The 17,617-nt window shown below is 45.9% G+C and overlaps 1 protein-coding gene across 3 annotated transcripts in view; it reads left to right on the forward strand.

The window, feature by feature from the left end:
- Window positions 1–17,617, forward strand: part of CHRNG (cholinergic receptor nicotinic gamma subunit) — a 56,573-nt gene that overhangs the window by 2,105 nt on the left and 36,851 nt on the right. For all 3 annotated transcript variants that reach the window (XM_042456188.1, XM_042456186.1, XM_042456187.1), the window contains exons 2-3: window positions 16,678–16,817; window positions 17,469–17,513. In XM_042456188.1, the coding sequence (XP_042312122.1) occupies window positions 16,678–16,817; window positions 17,469–17,513 (185 nt within the window). The remainder of the gene's footprint in view (window positions 1–16,677; window positions 16,818–17,468; window positions 17,514–17,617) is intronic.

Below are 17,617 nucleotides of genomic sequence, written 5' to 3' on the forward strand. Positions count from 1 at the left end.
TCGCACGCTGTTCAGTCCAAGCCGTTCACTCTAAGCAGGTCCAAGGCATATGTACACTTGTTCAATTGCAAGTACCTGGGCTTGTTACCCACAACGTTTAAATCGGGATGGCGACCGGGTTAAAGGTTCCCACTGAATCCGATTCTAGAAATCGATTAAGAAAGAGGGGACCAGGCAGTTTGCCCATTTTTGCCCATTTAACCAGCATCACAAAATCCTGGGTTTTTGCCTGTTTTTTGGGGCTGGATTGAAATAACCCGATTGGGCCAGTGGGAACCCCAGGCGAGTTTGAAGGATTGAATCCGCCTGGTTCTGCCGGCAGCTGGGCCACGGCTCTTCCTGGCCCCCAACATCGGTCCAGCTCCTTACTGGCTTCTTTGGCCACTGACTGGCTCCATGCGCCTTCGTTTTAAACCCTCCCCCCCCCGGAGAAGGCTGGTCTGGCAGTAGAAGCTGGAAGTCTTGCAACCTCTTCCTGGCTTCCCTGGCCTCTGAGGCCTTTTTCCGGCGTAAGAGGGTTGGTCTATATGCCCTTCGTCGTAATGTCCAGCTCTGGCTCCTCTGTATTCCTGCCTGGGCCAAAGCGGGTTAGTCTATATGACGTCGTAGTAACACTATCCAGCTCGGTCCGATCTTTTTCCTGCTGGCCGAGCCGAGCGGGTTGGTCTATATTACCCTTAGTAGTAACGTCCAGCTCGGATCCTCTGTATTCCGACTGGCCAAAGCGGGTTAGTCTCTATTGAACTTAGTAGTAAACTTCCAGCTTAGGATCTATTCTTTCCTGCAGGCCGAAGAGGGTCGGCGTATATATGACTTTTTAAGTGGGAATAAAGGGATGCAAAACAAAGAAATAGATGGGTTGGCAGTCCAGACATTGAAACTCTATTGTGCAACGCGTTAATTTACATGGTTTCAGGTTGGTTAAAAACTGAAAATGAACATGTTGAACCTAGCGGGCCCTGCTTAAAATCCGGAGGCATGGTTACTTATGGCACCAGAAAACGCACGGTGGATGACTTCAAATAATCCAATAGGAAAAGCGTTTGTTAAGTTCATGCCAAAATTAAAGCTCATGGTATATCAAACTCCAACGGGGTCTTCCTCTCAAGAAGGCCTCTTTGGTAGATGGTCAGGGACATCAGAGAAATGGTTAAACTTATTAAGACTTACTCGAGAAATGATGACGGAGGTGTACAAGATAGAGAATAGAAAGCGATCGTAAAAAGTGTTTAAGTTACTTGGTTACTACATTCAAACTCCAGAGTCAATTTTTGAAGCTATAAGAAGAGGATAAAAGAACTCGAAATAGACAGTCTTATTTGGAAAGAAGCCAACAATTAAAATAAACAAGTCGATAAAGCTCTTATTAAAAGGACTGGGAAAAAGTAGTCATTAAAATCAAACCATGCTTCGATAGGCCCATCTTTTGTCATTGCTCGCTTTATAAACTGGGGGAAACGTGGAATTGTGGAAACGAAACACAAATTACAGCTGCTCAAAATGAAACGAAAAGTGGGTTTGTCCGCTTGCGCTGGTTTGTAGCGCCAACCAGGGCAGTGGGAGACAGCCCTTTTTGTGCGGTTCGTATTCCCAATGCTTTGGTGTTGTGTAGGTTCTATCTTGCCAATGCCGTACCCCTAGATATTACCTGTTTGGGGCATGTAATTTCCGACGGGAGGCAGAGAAGAGGGAAAGTCCCTGGGAGACGAAAAAGACAATTTTCTTCTGTAGTGGCCAAACCTGTTTCGGTGGTGGCCAGGCATACTTGACTGCTGGCCTCCCTTCCTTCGGGTGGCTGGGGCTGAGGAGGAGGGGGAGGCTGTGGAGGGATTAGATGCAAGGAGGAAGAAAGGAGGGCTCCAGTCTCTCACCAGGGCTCAGATGGAAAGTGCCATCCACGTATCGGCTGTTTCCAGGGCTGCTTTTCAAAGTGTCAGTAAAAGTTGCCTGTCACCAGGCTTAGAGGTTCCATTGCTACCCCTCTACTGTTCGTAGATCCCATGTCCACTGGAAAAAATAGCGTTGGTGAGGCAATGCTTGAACAGAGCTTGGATGTCTTCTGGACCAGATCTGTGGAGAGTGTCCATGGTGTCATGGGGGGGCTTTGGTGAACAAAGCTGATTAAAAATGTCTCCAGGTTTCGTCCCAGGTTCTTGATTTTTCCTATGAAGTGAGTGAGTTTCTTGAGTAGTGGGGGTCTGCCATATATGGATTTGTAGTTGTGTGGCCCGGAAACTTGCCAATTCATCTTGTGTGGATCCAATGGCAAGCACTTTGGGTCGGAGTGAATGAATCCTTGTGGATCTTGGAATGTCCATAGAGTCTGGTGGAGACTCCTGTTTCACCAACGCCCCATTCAATGTATAATTTTGTTGATCTCAACCCAAAGCCTGGAAATCGTGGATCGTAAGAGGCTGGAAGAGGCCCCATATATGATGGGAGTTCCAACTCTACCTTCACTGATGCCGGTATCCAGCCAAGCAGTGGTTTCCCAATTTTAATCCTTTCAGATATTTTGGTATTCCAGAAGCCCAGCAGCTGGGCCCAACCCACTCCAGTACTCTGGGGCGCTGGAGTCCAGAACATCTGTCGGGACTAAAGTAAAGTGGTGTTCAATCTGCATACTCCACAGGCAGATCTGTAGTGACTATTCTAGAGTCTATGCATTTGAATGGTAAAGTAACCCATAGGTACAATCAGTGATTCAAGGTTCTACTCTCGTTGGGACCAACATAGCGGAATGCCAGATTTTTTTAATGCTGGCAATGTTCCTTATCTATTATGTTTGTTGTTGGTTTGTTTATGCTCGGTCCTACTGCATTGTGATTTTGGTATGCTTGCGGCACATATAAAAATTTATTTTACAAGTTGAGAAGCTACTTTTGTCCTTCCCTTACTATTCCGCAGTTTTTAAAGATTGTTTTGGCTCGGTAATATTGCGCTAAAATTGTCAAATCGTTATTGCGTTTCCCTAAAGTATTTCTGGGTTCCGCAGGGCTTACATCAGAAAGCGTTGGACTGAAAAACCTATCTTTCCTCCCACTCTTGAGCTTTCAATTATCCTACCCAAGCCTGGCTGTCACAAGTTGCGTGGGCGAATGATTGCCTCTTCACTGCGGAAACAGCGCAGTTTGACACCACTATAAGGGGTGTTGCTCCACTCCAGTGGAACTCCTGGGATGGGATTTGTAGTTTTACCCAGGCTCTTAAACCCTCTCTGCCCAAAATTTGTGGTGCTTAGAAAACTACAATCCCCCTGTCGGTAGGAGAGGAGCGGTGTGGCAGTTAAAATATTGTCAAGCTGGATAGTCGGCCCGTATGGACACACTTATTTCACTGATAAATTTTTACAACAGAAAACGGGGAAAGAAGCTTTTCTCCATCGGCTTAATTATTACCAAACAATAGCACGCCTCGGTCACTAAAATGAGCGATTGCCACAATGGGACACATAGTGTAATGGCAAAAAAAAACACGTTGTGCTATAATGGTTCTCCCAAGCAGCCTGCTACAAGACTGCGCGTCTCTAGAAAAGGGGATTGCGAGATCAGTCGCATCCTGACTCACATACCGTCAAGTTCTGAACTGACAGGGAAAAGTCCCATAATCCCGGTATCCATGATTTTAACATGCCCCCGTTCTCTTCCCTGCCCCATGGTCCTTCAGGCTTACTTCAATTGCTGCAACTGAAGGTTCAAAATGCAAAACGTAGATTGCACTCAGTTTTCGGTGGGTTTTTTGGGTATGAGGCCTAGAAGAGTTCATTCCTGAGCTTCACCGAGAGGATGCCAGCCACAGATGATGGTGAAACGTCAGGATGACTTTCTAGAAGACGGCCTCATTCGTCCCAAAACCCCTATGGAAAAAAGCCATGAAAGCCTTCAGTTACTGTCGATTGCCCCTCAGTTAACCCAGCTGTGGGGACGGAGGAAGGTGCAAGATCTCCCTTGCCCATAGAGTAGGCCAAAAGCAAACTGCTGCAGTTCTCCTACCTTGTCCGGTTTCTATAATGTAACTTTTGCTATCTTGACATCTCTTGGATAGTGCTTGGCATTTGGATTTTGAATCCGTGTCTCCAGAGTCGGCGAAGTTAATCATAAGAGGAATGACGAATGGCACAACGTAGGAGCGATGAGGCCAGTTGGCTTTGCAACCCTTGGGGCACGGAGCTCTTGCCCTCCTCCTTCTCTCCACAGATGCGTTACCTGGCTCTCAAAGACCCATCTGAAGCTTCTAGGACTATAAAGAAGATGCCTTGCCAACATAGTCCGCACGCTCAAACTGTTTGGAAGAGTATATGCAGCTTCCCAAGGGCCCGTATAAATATTACCAACTAAGTAGCTGAGAAACCACCTGTCGCCGGAGTGGAAAGGAACTACTTCAACGAAGACACCCATTGTGATCTTGACCCCGTCACCGGCATCCCGCCTCAACGGAAGGGCAATGCCAACCCTCTCTGAACAAATTTGCCAAAACCCCCCCCGGATAGGTTTGTCTTGGATGCCCACAAGTCGGAGAACACCGGCTTGAAGGCACGAAGAAGAAGAAGATGTTGTTGGATCTGCCTGCTCTGTCGTCTTTTACAACTCTGATCTATGGCCAGTTATTATCCTACCTGAGTGGCAAATAAGTCGAAGTTCAGCAATGATTTGAAGGAACACCAACCATTTATCTGTCTTATTCGGTCTTTGTGGCCAAAAAAAAAAGCGCCTTTCATAGCATTAGGCTTGAATTTTCATTCACGGTCGTGAGGATGTCACAAGCTGCAAAGGAGATATAATTCCTGAACGGTCCCTCCTATTTTCTGGACTACAACTTACGACTTCGCCTCGGCGTTACGGATTTTGATCTCTATGGGTCCCTTCTGGGAGCAAGGCGGCATTCAATGAAAATTACATAAATATATGAAAAATAGAACATCTCTAACTGCCAATCCGCCGATTGGCTTGCCAAAAGAGGGACCTATTTCCTTTTAACTAATTCTGTCCCTGTGCTTTGTACCCAAAGCGGAAAAATATGACAGCTCCACTTGCTCTCAGTCCCTATAACTCAAATGGTTCTCTGACTGACATTGTTATTAGGACCCTAATACTATGTATATCAATATGCTTTAGCAACGCTAATTGTGTCTGTCCACTTGAGACAGAGGCAAACTGCTTGTTTCGTCTAGAAAAGTTAGAAGAAGGGGGGAAAATTTCATGGCTCTTGCAAGTTTGGGAGGGAAATCATTGTTTCGATGAAGACAGAAGTAGCCGACCTCTTACAATGCCTCTGGTATAACTGGCGGAATTCACCAGTTTGCTCTTGTTGTGGCCTCACGTCATTTGACTTAAAGAACCTAAGCAAACCACGATGCGGTTTCTTGGCAATTTCACAGAAAGGTGTTTTCCTGCCCTCTCTTGTATACTTGTCAAAGGCACCCAGTGGATTTCCAAGGTGAGCAGGATCCACCATGGTCCCCCCAGTGTCCTAGTCCACACTCAAATCACTTTGCCATGCTTCGATCTCCGGCTGGATCCGTTTTTAAGCATTAACACAGACACACTGGGTGATTGGGCAGGTACACTCTCTCAGCTTCAGTTAAAGGCAAAACCACCTCTCTGCCAGAAAACCTTCTCCCAAGAAACACCAATGAACGCGTCTCTTAAGGTACATAATAAATTGGGGAATTTTTGTATAAAGGGTGATCAACAATGGTCCTTTCATCCTGGCGCGAAGTGACAGTGGGGTCCCCCCCGGGCTTTCGTCTGGGCCCCGGGGCATCAACATCTCTCATGACCAGGGATGACAGCATTGGGAGCATACTTACATAACTTTGCAGATGAGTACACAAATTAGGAGGAGTAGCTAAATACTCCAGAGGACCAGGTCTCAAACGATTTCAGAAATGACCTGAATAGACTCTGAAAAGCGGGCAAAGGTTAACAAAATGACACTTCTACATGGAGACAGAAAATGTAAGGGTAAATGCACTGTGTCTGTTAAAAACAGGTCAAATGAAAGGAACAGAGATAGGCATGGGGCGACCACCTTGGGTGAATGAGGACATTGTGAAACCTTACACAACATCGTATTTTCCCCATTATAGAAATTGAAGGGGACTCCTCGGGGGCTGCGCATGACTGGGGAAAAACGTGGATTTATTGCACAACAATCATACTCAAAAAATGCCTCGTCTATTCCACAGCACCAGCTGTCTATTCAGTGCTGGGAGTGTAAATGTTCGGGTTTTGGCAGGTATTCGATGAGACACTGTCCCCCAGCGGAGCGTGATGGCGTCTCCTCTTTGACTGTCTTTTTAAAGCAGAGGCTAGGCTGGAGGGCCATTCTGTTGCGAGGATGGCTTTTGCTTTTTTGAGAGTTCTTGCATGGCAGAATGGGGTGTGGACCGATTGGCCCTTGTGGCTCCAACTCTATGATTTATGGAAAGGAACAACAGACCACCACTAAGAAGGCAGGAATAGGTGACTGCACGTAAAGTAATGTTTCAGAGGAAGGCAATGGCATTACTGGGAATATCTTGCCTAATGAACACCCCTATGAAATTCAGGGATTGCCTAGGTTGACCGGTGACCAGAAGGCCTGCACACAGAAGTTCTATCGATGTGGAAGGACATATATGAATGGCTCTCTTCCGTTTTTTACTGCACAGAAGTTGAATTTGTATGCAGTTGCTTGTTGTATGCAGAAGCACACGAGAAACGCAACAAGATGAGGTATGCATTCAGTGTGCACGGTGAATCGTACTCCACTCACATTGCCAATTCTAGGATCTCTGTACCGGGTCTTACGGATAGATGGAAAAACTCTCTCAGGCTCTATTCTTAACACTGTCAGAATTCACGGTAATAGTATGGAATTTCTTGGATTTTGTAACTTGGTATGAGCATGTAACCTATGGCCCTAGGTTACAATAGCCATAGTTACAATCTCTTTGCAAGATTGGTTCAGAGCGGGTTTGCTTTTCTCTTCCTCTGAGACTGAAAGAGCATGACTTGCCCCAGGGCCCAACCCGGGTTCTATGGCTGAGTCGTGACTCAAACCTGGTCCAGATCACCGTCAGTCTTCCTGTGTTAGTTTTGCATTAAAAAAAGTGCGAAACAAACTGAATGCTCTTCAGTTTTTTATGTGCCAGAATCATCTTCTTCTCTGTGATTCTGCCTTGGTACCACCCTTCCTGTTTACAGAACTCATGCCCAGAAACCATCTATTTCATAAATTGAGGTATACCGGCCTGTCTTGAGATTTACTCTCATATTCCTTCTTTTTGCCAGGCCGTGGTTTTTCTCTTTCTCTCTTTGTTTCCTCGTTTTCTCTATGTTAAAAAAATATAAGACTTAGGGATGCCCTTGTGTACTGACCATGCTTTGAAACATCAACCAATAGCTGCCAATTCGTTTCTCTGCAAGGTACAAGTGTTGTTTGTTCACCTCTAAAGCCCCTTCACGGCTGGGCTGAGTTACAGCAACCCAACAAACAAACAACCTTGCCGCATCCCGCAGATCACATAGGCCCGAAAGGCAGACTGGGCATGGAGCAGGCTCACAAACTCACAGGATGCACTCGGTGGAGTCTCTAGCAGATGAAAGGCTTTAAAAGTGCTGATAATTGTGCAATTGTGCAAGAGCACCTAGGGCTGCTGTCACACTGAAGTAATTGCGTTGACACGTTTTTAACTGGCATGGCTCCATCTGAATTCCGGGGTTGTAGTTCCTCATGGCACCAGAGCTCTCTGACCGAGAAAGCTAAAATCTCACAAATTACAATCCCAGAATTCATTAGGCATTTATGCCATGGCGCTTTCAGTCGTGTCAAACAGCCAATTCTGCAGAGTAGGGGTTTCGCTGAAACAAACTTGGCTCATCGGCTTTCAACAAACTATTGTTTGCCACAATTACCTACTTCTTCATAGCCCCTGGACTGGGATGTGGTTTTGAGTGTGCATTTACCCCACCCCTGCTGAACATCGTTGCCAGCCTGTGGTCATTGTCAGATACAACTTCTGTTGTCTTACGTGTCTTTCTAGAATTGATTTGGTGGAGAGGACTACTGCCTGACCTTGCTATTTGGTTACCATACCTCGCTCGAGATGTCTCTAATAGTCCTAACGAACGCAATAGTGCTCTTGGTCCCATGCGACAAATCAGTTCCATTTGGCTTCATGGGCCAAGTGATCACCTGCCACGCATTAAAGGTCCAATACGCAATTACCCACTGGTTATGCGGCCCCACATACCAGAATTACACACTGGTCCTACCCCTCGGTATGGTTGTTTTGTTATATGTTCAAGTGTCTCTTGGGGTTTGGCAACTCTCAGGTGAGAATTAACACAGAGGTTTTAGGAAGATTTCTTTTGAGGGAGGTTGTACTTGTTATTGAAGTGAGAGTGTGGTGACTTGGCCAAGGGCACATCCCATTGGGTTTCTCCTGGTGAGTGGGACTTCGAAACCTTGTTTCAGCGTCCTAGTCCACGCAAAACTACTTAAACACCTGGCTAGGCAAGTCAATACTATTCAGGAGGGTGTTTGCCATTGCCTCTCCTCTGGAATATAGCCACAGCAGCTGGCATCATTGTTGTCTCCCATCCAAGTCTAACCAGACCAAGGTTTGAATCTCTGCCCAGGTGGAAAGCCTGGGGTGGCCTGGGCAGGTCACCTCTCTCAGCTTCATATGAGGGCCAACAAGGCAAACTCTTGAAACAAATTAATCAAGAAACTTTCATGGGTAGGTTCCCATAGGTGTGTCGCCATTAATTTGGAACCGACTTGACGGCATACAACAGCAACAAAAACATACCCTTAAAAGCAAACGATTTAGGTATTACCTGATGGGTTTTTTGGGGTCCACACGACATTTCATTATGTTCAGACCTCTCACGTGATCTATAATTTTCATGACTCAAGTATTGCTCCTACAGACATTTCTCTTGCATCTCTTTTATGAATAAGATATGTGATTAGCACCACTACCTTAAGTTCCTCTCTGTCCTGAAAAAGCCAGAAGAATACTTGTATTATGTGTAATGTTGTCAGTGCCCGGTGATCGGCTCCTCCTGTTCCCTCTATGCCCTTTATAACAACGTGTGGTGGGTACAGATTCTCTGTGGTGATGTGTATTTTGCTTGGGGGAGGAAATGACACTTCAAACCGCAAAGCGTATTCATTAGCAGCTGGTTGGCCTTCATGTCAATACCCCATTGAACATGCTGAATCTCTTTGGGTTGAGGCTGAACTAGAGGCTGCTGAAGTTTAAAGGAACTGTCTCATATCCAGAACCTAATGTGTGGTGTGTGATGGAGGGGGTGGAGTCCAGCACCTTGATGGCTCTAGCTTTGGTTGGGATGTATGTGCGTCGCTGAAGTTAGTCAATGGGAGAGTGAATTCACACTGTGTTGCCTTCCATTCATTTCAAGGGAGCTCTCCCTTGTACCGAAAGGTCTATTGATTGTGTAGATCATGGAGACTATGGCTTGCTCTAAAGAAAAGAAATGGGTGCTACAGCATTTGATTGTCTAATGTGTAACGGTATTCCACTATTTGCCTTGCTCATATTTCTCAAGGTTGAGTCCTTTGCTTTTCTGCGACGATGAGGCAAAGAGGTCTTGAGTAATCTGCATTTTCTGCTTATGTTAGCATTTGCCATCTTTCACCGCAGTGCGCTCCTACCGTTTCCTTCTTCTTTCCTTTTGTGCGGAATATCCCAAAATAAGCCTTTTGTGTTCTGAAACCCTCTCGCAAGCTCGAGTTCATCTGCGCTTCGCTTTTCTGACCTTATCTCTTACACTTGCTAGCATTTGTTTGAACTCCTCTTTGGTGATTTCCCATTTTCCTATTTCCTATACATGTTTCCGTTTTAAACATTTAGCTGAGCTGAAGTTCCTTTAATTGCTTATGGAAGTCTTGGATTTGTCGGTTTGTGAAAACATTAGCCTCCTGTCAGAGAGCTCTGGTGCTACCACAAACTACCAGATCCAGGATTCCATAGGATGCAGCCACAACATTTAAACAGTGGTGCTCCAATTGGATTAATTCGACAGCAGATGCAGCCTCGGAAGCCTGCACCTCTTGGTTTATGTTTTTGAGCAGCACTGTTTTACCACACCGCCATTTCACCCATGGCTAATTTTGGTCTGTTTCTTCAGGATGAAGAGCCATTGACAGTTAAAGCGGTCTCAAATTGCATTAATGCTGTAGTTTATCCGAACCTTTGAGTTTGCACCATGCAGGATCTCCAGAATTACTTCTCTAATTGCTTATCTTCTGCGCTGCATCAACTTGAAAAAAAGTTACTTTTTGGTTAAAAAACATTCACCTGCAGTCGGCACATTATTGTCTGACCGAAATCTGATGTGAATCAACCACTAAGATAGATTCCTTCAAGAAATAACTTTTGGACCTTTTCAAAGCATCGCGACAAAACATTCCCCGACACCAGATATCCTACCACCGGAGCCATTTCAAGTTCTTAGAGAGGAGTCATCTAAATGATAAGAAACCCTGCACCAAATAGCGGGAAAACACCTGAGGCCCGCCGATGGGCTTATGTTCACAATACATCCAGTCCCTACGAAAAGGGGATCTCTGGGATGTGGCAACCACGGCCAATTTAACCAATCTTACAGCACGCAAGATTTAATACGACTTAACACAATGGAGTGAGGCCTGCAGACCCCCGCTGGTCATTCAACAAAGAAGGTAGACGCATCGAGATCATCATTGCAAACCACATTTGGAGATGGAACACACAAAGAATTTTCCGAAGAAAATCCCTCTCTTCTTCATAGATATAGCACAGGCTTCAATTGTTTGATCTGGACATTAGGTTTGCTCTAGAAGACACAGAGGATATGCACAAATCTGACTATCTGAATGGGTAACTAATATACCTGATCAAAGGCCCTTTTCAGGGAACGATTTGTAGAGAAATAGCAGAAGATGCTGTTCACACAGAAAAAAGGTGTTTCTGCACAGAAAATTTATTTCCTGCCAGAAACGGATGTTTCTGCACAGGAAGTGATGTTTCCTGCATTAGAAAAGGTGTTTCCTAATACAGAAACTGTTCCTGCAACACAAAAAAGATATTTCCTGCACAGACAATGCTGTTTTCTCTGTATAAAATCACTGTGCAAATGGCACCGACAATAAACCCTGAATTGTGCAGCGCTACTTTTCCTTGCAGCTTCATCGGTTGCTAGGGTTCGCTGACACTCAAGCAATGCATTTCTGACCATTTGGGGGGATTATTTTTGATTATTTTTTCCATCTTGCGCATTAGTCTGCGGCAGGGACTACTTTCGTCATTCTTCTGTGTTCGAACCTTCAAGGGTCACTCTCTTGGCGAGGGGGTTGCGGGGCTGGTCCCCAGGGTCCTTGTTGCACCCCTTCCTCTTCCAGATGTGGAGGGCACTGGAAGAGGAGATCACAGCAGACCATCTCTCTCAACACTGAGCTTGCTGTGGGGCGTTTGGGTTGTGGACCCAGGCTTGAAGGGCTACCTCACACCGAAATCCACACCAAGGAATCATCAGCAACCTTGCCAAAAGATGATGAGGAAAAACACTTAGTTGGCACTACGAGATTTCATCACTTCATACACCAAGAAAACATGGGTTAATTGCATGAGAAACAATCTAATTTGACAACCACTTTCACTTGCCACGGCTCCTGCATGGACCTGGGATTCGTGAGCACCTTGGGTCCCTTCTGGCGGAAAGCGGGCATCATAGAAAATTAATAAAATAAACAAGGAAGGCTAAATATCTCACAACATACAAATCTCAGGATTCCATTAACATTGATTGTGACATTTCAAGTGGTGCAACAATGGTTATTTATTTATGCAGTCAGATAGGCACTAATCTTAAAACCTGGGGCTGTCGACCTGGAAAGCGCTGGCACTGATCAGTTGTGGCTACAGGAGACAGGGACCTTTTTTACATTTTGCATATCACAGAATTCCACTGGCTACTCGCTATTTCAAGTTTATGTCGTTTCAAACTTGCGACTTTAAGCTGGCAAGATTCCGGGACCATGTCACCACCAAAAAAATAACTTTCCATGGCAAGATGGGGCGTCAGTAAAGCTAATAAATTAAAACACTGACCCCAGGTTGCGCCATTAGATGATGGATCCTGGGGCCTTGGACAGGCACTGCGACTTGGCTCTTGAGACAAGTGTCGCTTCAATGCTCAACAAATGAAGCCCAACTAGGGTTACCATGGATACGGCACAGATTCAGCCCAGGGTTGCCATAAGTCAGAAATGAGGATCGGCACACAACAACAAACAACAACAACAACAACAACAAACAACATACTAGGACCTCCTCATGGAGCGCCATGCAGGTAGGAGGACCAATGGAGTGTAGCTAATCCAGCCCAGCGCTTCCAGGTTGGAGAAAAAGGAACAACTGGACTAAGTACGTGGTGTGTGGTGTGTGGTGATGTGGTGTGTGGATATGTCAGGCCATGTGTGACATTGGGCAAGTCTCATTCTCAGCCAGGGGGAGGCAATAGCAAATTTCCTCTGAGCAAATCTTGCCAAGAAAACCTCATGATAGGTTGCCTTAGGACACCATAAGGTGGAAACTACTTTGAACACACGCAACACCAGAGAGATGTGCGAAGGGACATTTCATGTGTTGGCTAGTTGTCAGGGGCCAGGCATGTCACTATGTTTTTGACTCACTCCCATAGTCTTATGTTCTTTCTCTCAAAACATCGCTCCCTTTCTCCGTGCCACTTCTGTCATCATTTCACACTGAACGACTTAGGTTGCTTTTCTCCTCTCTTCCACCCCACCCTAGGCTTTTCCTCCCCTTGCAGAGGAAAACCCCCGGAGCAGCTGCGCTCCTGCGAATCTCTTTGTAGGAGACTTTTGGTTGTGGGATTTTGCGGGTCATAAGCAGGGCCTGGTGCCTGGCAAAACTGACTCTTTGCACCACAATAACCTCTAACTGGCTCAAGGAAGCAAGAAATATGAAACATCAAGATACCAAAAAAACTGTACAATGCAGAATCATATCACCTTTTGAAGCGAAATAGGCCAAAAGGCAAGGAGGAGGAAAGCATATGTGTCAGGGATGTTTTCATCTGCACACGCTACAGGACTTCAACATGAAAGTAAGGTGCAGAACATTGGCTTCAAATAAAGGGGATGTTATGGTGGGAGTCACTACGACCCCCAGTCAGAGGCGGAATTGGATGATGCTTACACTCAGAAGAGAGATGTACAGAGAAGGTGGCCCAGTTCCATCAGGACTAGCCTGCAGAAAGAGGGCTCCTTCCTCCACTCCCTAACTGTCATCGTCGGCCTCTGAGGGATCGAGAAGGATGGCCCAGCACCATCAGGCGCTGAAGGGAAAAGAAGAAAGAAGAGCCCTCCCTCTGGTTCCACTGCCTTGGTCCCGGCCTCCGAGGAGCGAAGAAGCTGGACTGACTCCTGCCACATCACCCATTCCCTTTCCTTTTGTGTCTGTCTTTAGGTTGTAAGCCTGTGGGCCAGGAAACTGTTGATTAATATAATTGTAAGCCGCCTGAGAGCCCATAGGGGAAGGGCGGGATACTCTATACCTCACTAAATAAATATTCTGTTTGTGTTTTTGAGCCTTAAGTCATTCTGATATTGGCGACCTCCTTAAGAATACCCTATCCTGGGGGTTTTCTGGCTGCTTTTTCAGAGGAGGTTGTTATTTGCCCTTCCCCTGGTGCTGATAGCTGAGAGAGTGTGACTTGCCCCAGGGCTACCCAAATTTGTTTCATGCCCAAGCTGGGGAATCAAACCCTGTTTCTGAGTGGTAAACCAACCTTGCACACCATTTTGCATGATGGCTCTCCCTGAGCAGTTAACAAGTGCTTCCTGTGCAGACTGTTTTTGCACACATCAACCATGTACATTTTTTGTGTGTATGTGAGGATACCCCTCAAACTGTTGATTGCCTGCAAAAACTGGTCTTCCGCAAATACCTTCTTGCCCAAAGAAATGATATACAATCCCCATTTGCTTCCTTGAGAAGAAAACTAGCGAATTGACCAACCCGTTCCTCAGTTTTGTGCCGACAGGAGTTTCCACCAACGTCTCAAATACAGATACTAAAAGTGCAAGACTTCAATGACAGCCGAGGGGCAGCATCTTGAGTGGCAGCTGTGGTCGCATCCATTTCGAAGCGTGGGGAGTAATTGTTTTTTTGGGGGGGGTGGGGGGGGGGGGGGTGAAGTTTTGTCATGGTAAACCCTTGCCAAAATTCAGGCAAACCTCTGCCAGCTCAGCCATCTCTTCTAAATCCGCTGCAGTAATCTAGGGAGCTAATGCCCATCGCACTTTCCACTGGTCCCTTTGAGATTTATTAGTAGTGCGAGCCGTTCCATATAATTGATAAGCAAGGGTTTTTAAAAAAAGTTAGACGGATAGGGAGTAGATGAGGACAGATGCAGGGAGAGCCACGAGGTATTATTATAATCAATTAGCTTTAGAGCGATGCCTGCCGCCTGTCTAATTAATTCCTATTGTTGAAGCTCAGGGACGGTGCACAAAGGAGGCATGGATTGTTGAGTTCAGGAAAAGCGGACCGCAACAGAGGCGTGATGATTTAAAGTTGGTTCTCCCTATTCCACACTATTAAATAGGGAGGATACAACAGAGGCTGGCAGAGGGTCATTTTGGTCACAGACCTCGGTGCTTCGGTCCCGACAGGGACCAGAGGGCAGTCCACCTGTCAGTGTATTATGCGATTTGCTTTGGATTTTCACAACTTCGCCCTCAAACATTCTTGCTCAACGCAATCGACGACTTCACTTCCGTGCAAATTCACATCTTTTTGTCCTCATATGAAGAAGACTGACATCCCCATGTTCAGTAATGTTAAATTCTTCTCTGCGTCGAATATCCATGGGATGCTTCTGGGTAAAAAAAGCACGACTCCCTTTTTGGTGGCGTGTTTACCTGTCTCCTCCGCCCCGTGCACAAAAGCCCTATTTCTTCGAACCCAGGTGTGTTGGCCTGGTCACAGTCCTACTTTGTTGATTCGGCGTATATTTTACTGGTGTAGACAAGCCCAGGATCTAATCTATTTTCTTTCTAACCAAATCTGTCACGCACATGAAAAACAAACCACTGGCCTACAGAGTCTTGGGACCGCCACTTCGCCTACTACTTCTGATAGCAGTTTTTTGCTCGATGACTTTATACTTTCGCCATGGCTCTGTCGTTACTGGGCTTTTGAGATTCTTAGGTTGTTTGTGTGGGTCGTGTGGTCATTTGTTTTTGGCAGGGATATAATGGGTTCGCGTCCTCCTGAAGTCTCTTGGAGGGCTCGTGGTGCCCCTGCTAATCACTAAAACAAGATTACAAGATTCTGACTTTCCCTTCTGCTCGGTCCTTTTTTTTTTTTTTGTACTTGTCTTATTAGTATGTTTGGATTATGTCTTCTTGACCCACCCTCTCCTCCCCATGGGCTTCAAGGCTGTACAACATCGATTTAGACCCCATATAACTGAAGGACATCCAGGATTGTTGTAATTGTCCCGTAATTTATTGTCACCTGAACGCGCACACGTAATTTTTTCGGGTGTTGTCCTTTTTGTTGCAACAATTGTCTTTGAAAATGCACATTGTTTTACAATGCTCTTTGCCAGTTTGGACTCTTATTCTGGTCACAAATTCCAGAGATCTTCTTGCTGGACCACTCTCCTCTGATATCTATATAGCCTGCTTTCCTCTAATTTTACGACGATGCATAAGTACAGGCAATGTCTCCTGGGGCTTGATCTCTCTGAACCGCCTTACCTTAACCGCCAGCGCCAGCGGGAGTGATGGAGGCCGACCCCTGGGGAGCAACAAGCGGATGGATGTTTCCAGCCCCTTGCTTGCCAGGCCAATTGTAGGGTGTGACAAGGCATTGCGACGGTGCCCCTGCTTAAGCTGGCCACTACAGCCTTCCTGCTCTCGGCGGGGAGGCGAGCCTTTCTCGGCCCGAGAAACAAGACTTTTGCGAAGATCTTTTCTGCATCTTTGACGCGTAAATTTTCTCGAAGCGTTTTTGTACATGCACTAATTTAAGTGCATGGTCTTCCTCCACTTGCCTTTCTGTTTCTGTTGTCTCCCCTTTCCTCTCTCTGTTGATTTATAGATTGCAGATTTCTAAGACATTGTCAGATGGGGGATGAAACATCCTTGTCCCGTCCTTTCCCCGTTCTTACAGCATGATTGTCAGAAGATTTTCATATGACGGCATGCTTATCCCATCATTATGGCCCGTGCGGTCTCTTCCAACTCTATGATTCTATGATCATTCTGTCCAGAAAGCACAAGTGACTGCAATTGCTCGAAGGACTTTCTAATGATGTCGTGCAGATCCTGTCATTGTCCTGTCATTGAAGTGGCATTGCCTGGCATTTTGCATTAATAGGAGCTTGCATTAATGCAATGCCACTTCAACGACAGGACAATAGCGCTGCAATTTGAAAGTCTCTTGTGCCATGATGCTGCACATCATGGCGCCCTGGAGGCAGAGTCGTCATCTGGATGCAACACCCCGACACCACCGCCAGGCTGGCCTTTTTGGCTGGTCTGTACAGGGCCTAGATGTTCAAGAACGTGTTTCTCCATTCTCCTGCACATGTCTGGCTGTTGGTGTCACAAGTACCTGCATCTTCAATATGTCTCCATATTTCCCCCCAGTGGTCCAGAGCCAGAACCAGGAGGAGAAACTATTAAATGATCTGATGGTCAACTACAACCGCAACTTTCGCCCGGCCAGAGACAAGGGGGACATTATCAATGTTTCGCTCAAGCTAACTCTCACCAATCTCATCACACTGGTAAGGAAGGTTGCAACCCCCTCTCCCCCCAAAAGGCAGACAGCTAATGGTCCCTGATACCAAGATCTAACCCAAGATATCAAGATTCTCCTTGCCTTCTTGGAGTCTTCAGATATATTTTCCAGCTAATGGATTGGTTCCAAGGAGATAGGATATTTTCGGTCTGACCTGAGAGATGTTACCACTCATGCTGTCCCAGAGCCTGCAAAGTTACAGTTTAAAGTAACTCGTTATGTGCCTTGAACTATTTGTTAACAATGCAATGGGACTTTATTGCAGGAACTTTACAGGACGTTGTAACTAAACTAGGAGCCCATTCCCACTTGCATTTAAACTGGTTTGTGTGTCGAATTGACACTGGGTTGCTGAATCAAATTATTCCATTATTCCATGAATTTGTGTCTTTTTGAATCAAATGGTGTGTATCTACACATCACTGGTGGTGCAAGCAAGCGTCAATCCGGAGACACAAGGACTCCTAGGTGTGGCCCCATGTATCGGTTGTTACTATTTCTTAGCCTTGTGGTCTGCCAGCAAGGGTCATGGATCCTGTCTCCAGAGCTGTTTTGCAAGCAGTGTTAACATACTTGCAATCCACTTTCCTTATCTGCCTGTTTCAGCTGTCCAATTCACCCTCTTATCTTTTCCCAGAATGAACGCGATGAGGCACTCACAACCAACGTCTGGGTGGAGCTGGTAAGAGAATAGCTCAAGTCTCAGCTGAATTTCAGGATTGTGATCTTTTTGTCTTTGCAAATTTTGGGTTCTTTAGCAGTTCAAAGTGCTGGTCCCAGATTCTA

This window comes from Sceloporus undulatus, chromosome 3 (assembly GCF_019175285.1).
Source record: "Sceloporus undulatus isolate JIND9_A2432 ecotype Alabama chromosome 3, SceUnd_v1.1, whole genome shotgun sequence".
NCBI lineage: Eukaryota > Metazoa > Chordata > Lepidosauria > Squamata > Phrynosomatidae > Sceloporus > Sceloporus undulatus.